Source organism: Spermophilus citellus, assembly GCF_964194105.1.
Source record: "Spermophilus citellus genome assembly, chromosome: 1".
Lineage (NCBI taxonomy): Eukaryota > Metazoa > Chordata > Mammalia > Rodentia > Sciuridae > Spermophilus > Spermophilus citellus.
In genome coordinates this window covers 32,977,833-32,982,566 of record NC_138182.1, presented here as the reverse complement: position 1 = coordinate 32,982,566, position 4,734 = coordinate 32,977,833, and the positions used below count along the sequence as shown (strand labels likewise).

The 4,734-nt window shown below is 42.2% G+C and overlaps 1 protein-coding gene across 1 annotated transcript; it reads right to left on the bottom strand.

Moving 5' to 3' along the window:
* Positions 1-2,770: 2,770 nt before the first annotated feature.
* Positions 2,771-4,360, bottom strand: LOC308636668 (sperm motility kinase Z-like; the record flags this gene model as incomplete). Its single annotated transcript, XM_081272291.1, has 1 exon — positions 2,771-4,360. The coding sequence occupies one exon, from the start codon at positions 4,358-4,360 to the stop codon at positions 2,771-2,773; it is 1,590 nt and encodes a 529-aa protein (XP_081128417.1).
* Between the last annotated feature and the right edge of the window lie 374 nt (positions 4,361-4,734).

Here is a 4,734-nt window from a genome sequence, read left to right as displayed (position 1 = left end):
CTTGATCCTCAGCTGGTCACTTATTGGGAGGTTGTAGAAGCTTTAGTAGGTAGGGCCTAGTGAAGGAAGTTAGTTCATTTTGGGTGTGCCCTGAGGGGAATATTGAGATCCCTGTCCTTTCCTTTCTCTTTTGACTTTTTATTTTCTGGTTGTTATTGGGTGAACTGACCTCCTCTACCACATGCTCCCACTATGATATATGTGGTGTTACAGGCTCAAAGCAAGATGGCTAACTGACCATGGACTAAAAATTCTGAAGCCAAAATAAACCTTTCTTCCTTTAAGTTGTATTTTTTTTTACAGTAACCAAAATCTAATCTAGAAACCATTCTTTCAGTATTTGAAAACTATCATTCAATTCAGCAAAGAAGTAGTTGACATCAGTGAAATACAATTTTTTTACTCCTTAATTAAAATATCAGCGGATATTTGTGTCAAAAGTGCACTCATTTATCAATTGTGTGACTCCATGTGTTGAATTGGACAGAAATCAAACTTATTTTGTAGTATGAATTTGTGACACTATTATTGATGAAATAATTATAAAACCAACAGTGTAGCAAGTCACATCAGGGGTATAGGTATATGGAATTTATAATACAGAGAATGTGTCCTTTTTTCTAGGTTATTAATTTTCTTGTCATAGAGTTGTTTATAACAATCTGTAATAAGCCTTTGTACTTCTATTTTAACAAAAATTACTTCATTACAATAGTACTTCTATTATCAGTTGTAATGTGTTGTTATTTGGATATAAGGTGTCGTCCTAAAAAGCTCATATTAGACAAGGTAGCAATACTCAGATGTGAAATTAAGTTATGAGAGCTGTAACTTATTTAATGGGTTAATCCATTTGGTGGATTAATAATTTGAAATGGACTACTGTAGTGGGTTATAACTGTAGGCAGGTAATATGTGGTTGGAGAAAGGTCAGTGGGGGTTTGCCTTTGGGGTTTATATTTTGCCTCTGGTACCTTGATTTTGCTTCCTGCCTGCCATGAGCCAAGGAACTTTCCTCTACCACACCCTTCTGCGATGATGTTCTGCTTTACCTTGGTCCCAGAGCTGTGGGGACACCCATCATGGACTAAACCTCTGAAGCTCTGAGGAAAAATTAACTTTTCCTCCTTTAAGTTATTCTTTTTTAGTATTTTTTTGTCACTGTGACTAATACAAAATGTATTCTTTTTAAAAAATATTTTTAAGTTGCAGTTGTTTATTTAAGTTTCACTTATTTATGTGGTGCTGAGGATTGAACCCAGGGTCTTGCACGTGCAAGGCAAGTACTCTACCGCTGAGCCACAACCCCAGCCCTAATGTATCCTTTTTAATATCTGGTTTTATTTTAATTTAGTTTTCTTAATCTAAGATTTTGTCAATTTTGTTTAAACCTACTGTTTTTGTTTTTATTTTATTTCCTGGTACCAGGGATTTAACCCAGAAACTCTTAACCCCTGAGCCACATCCCCATCCCTTTCTATTTTTTAGTTTGAGACAGGTTCTCACAAAGCTGCTTAGAGCCTTGCTAAATATCTGGCTTTGAGCCTGTGATCCTCCTACCTCAGCCTCCCAAGCAAACCTACTGTCTTTCAAGTAGATTTATAGGTTACACACCAAAAAGTCCACAAATTATAAACATGCAGACTCAGTAATTTCTAGAGTTGAACAACCATTATTAAAAAGTTCTAGAACATGTCCATCACCCCTCAAAATAGCCTTTTGTCCTTTCTCAGTCAATCCTTGCTACTTCCAGCCCTACAAAACCACAAATCTACTTTATATCTATAGATTTTATATCTTTATATCTGAATATTTTTATATCAATGTAGTGATCATGTTATTTATACAGGGCTCATTTCACATTGCATAATTTTTGAGATTAATCTATTTTGTTGTTTGTGTATAATTGTTCCTTTTTGTTGCTGCATACTATTGTATTGGATTTGGCTATTATTTTATAGACACTTGGATTATTTTATGATTTTGGCTACAATTAATAATAACAACAAGTGTTACTATCTAGGGCTTATCAGAAAATAAGCCCTCAAAAGTATATCCTGAAGGAATCTATAAATAAATGAATGAGTCAAGGTAAAGGAAGGAGGCTGGGTAGACATAGAACCCTTGGTTCTAGGCTGGCTCTGTTCCTAAATGTCAGTGCAATCAACCAGTCAGGAACATGACTTTGGCCTTTAGTGTCTTTCAACAGTGATGAATTTGACCTAAATTACCTCTAAGCTCTTACCTGAAATTTAAAATAAACAGACTATCTCAAACATATGAAGATTTTTAACATTATGATGGTGCAAAAGTGAATGCAACTTTTCTAATTTTGTCCCCAATAACACTGGCTCAAAGTGAGCAAGTCTCTAAACTGAACAGGAGAGTGGGACACAGTAGGCCATGCCTTGAAGAGTATGGCTGGTGGGCTCCTGCCTTTACCCTGAGGCCTCCCTCCCTTTTGTCTAATCAGCCTTAAAAAAGAAAAAATCTTTGGAGCATCAATTTTATTATACAAGTCATGAGAAACAAATTTATTGAGAAACATCTCTCCCATCCCAGAAGCATGGGACAAAGGACAGAGAAGACAGGGCAGGAGGAGTGTCCCAGGGAAAACAGTCTCTGATGTCTCTTGCAGGTGGGAGCACACGAGACTCCTGATGTCCAGGTCTGCTCCTGAGTGGAACCCGTGTGGAGAAGCCTGTGCGAGGTAGCACACCTCCCTCCTGCAGCTGTCTGAGTCCAGGTGACTGATGCCCACGCTGTGATGTCAGGATCCAGAGAGCACAGGGTCCTCTGGCTGTCCATTGGTTTGGTCTGTCTCGGCTGTCCATCCCATTGGAGCCACTGTGTTTCTGCACCTATGAGATTTCTGCCTTCTTTCCATGGGAGCCACATTTTTGCTGACACATGGCATGCAACAGCACAGCCATTGGAAGCAGGTGGTGATCCTCCCAGCCACTGTCTTCCGGCCTCTTCTGTTGTCATGGGGTTGCCCTGTGGAGATGTCTTGGAAGAAACTGCTACTGTCTGTTGCTGCAGTCCACCTACTGAGAATACTCAAGGGGCTGGGCAAGTGGGACCCAGAGTCATGCTGGGAGGCTATGGCAGGAGTGGGGGTCCATGTAGGCAGAAAGTAGAGATTAACGGCAGGCAGGCTGGACCTTCTGATGCTTCTTAGCCCTAATTTGTTGGCCTCCTCAGGCAGCTGGTACTCAGAGGGCAAGAAGAAGTTGTAAAGGGCAGGTTCACTGATACTCCTCTTTGGGAGGCCAGGGAAATTGGAAGGATCCAAGAGGTGTGGGCTAGGTCTTGGCCTTACATGCACAGCTTTCAGCTGGAATTTGTAGCTTGCCCCCTGGCTTATCTGATGCTGGAGTATCAGGTATGTAGCCATGGCATCATCAAACTTTCTATTGGCCACAGACACCCAGGTATTGTATGGGTCACAGCCCATATCAAACAGGATTGCCATTATTGCAGGATCTGGGTGTTTGGGGAGTGGGTCATGATAATGATATGGTAAATACTCACTCTGCCTCAGCCATGGGTGCTGCAGGATTTGCTGTACTGTGGGCCGCTGCTTGGGGTTCACAGTCAGTAGTTTGCAGATAAGGTTTTGTGCATAGGTAGGAACGTGGTGGGGGATTTGGTACCTTCCGCACACGATCAACTTCAGCAGGTGCTTAGTGGTGATCCCCATAAATGGGCATTTCCCTGTCAACATAAAATACAGAATGACTCCCAGGCTCCAGATATCCACTGGGGGCCCCTCATACTCTTGCCGCAAGGCGATTTCAGGAGCAAGGTATGCGAGAGTGCCCCAGAACCTGTTCAGCTTCAGCCCAGCTATGAACCTGGCACTTAGGCCAAAGTCGATGAGTTTGATGTTGCCTCTGGCATCCAGCATGATGTTTTCCACCTTCAGGTCTCGGTGCACGACACCCTTCTTATGGCAGTAGTCCACAGCCCTTGCGATCTGCCTGAACAGTCTTCGTGCCTCCTCCTCCTGCATGCCACCAGCCTGGATGTGGTGAGATAGCTGTCCCCCACTTGCGTACTCCATCACGAGGTAGGCATTTTGGACAGTTTCAATAACCTGAAATAGCTGAATCACATGTGGGTGGCTCAGAGTCATCATGATATCTGGTTCAGAGAGGACTGGAAACACCTGCCCCTCCTTTGGCAGGATTTTTACTGCCACCTCTGCCCCAGTGAGGAGATGGCGGGCTAGTTTCACCTGGCCAAACCCACCATGCCCAACGGTCTTTAGGAGCTGATAATGGTCTGTGAAGGGAATCTCATCACAGGAGCAGGGCTCCTGCAACACTGCACTAGTCTGACTACTCTTACAATTCATCCTAAGCAGGAACACCAACTAAGGATGCTAGCTAAAAACAAAACAAAGCAAAAAAAAAAAAAAAAAAAAAATCAAAACAACAAACCAAAAATAAAAAACAAACGAAAACAAACTCAAATCAAAAAAACCAATATCCAAAGACCACAACCACAAAACATGCTATAGGCCACCACCAAGAGCTTCCTATACTTATGACGTACAAAAACCCAGGCACAGCATCTCTTATAATACCTGCTCTTTGAAATTTCCTCACTTACTCCTTATGAAGTCAGGGCCAGTAATGGCCCAATCATGCCTGGGCAGAGCCCCCAGTGATTTTGAGTCCCCAGACCTTTGCCACTTTCTGAATAAGATTAAGAAAGGATCCTACATCC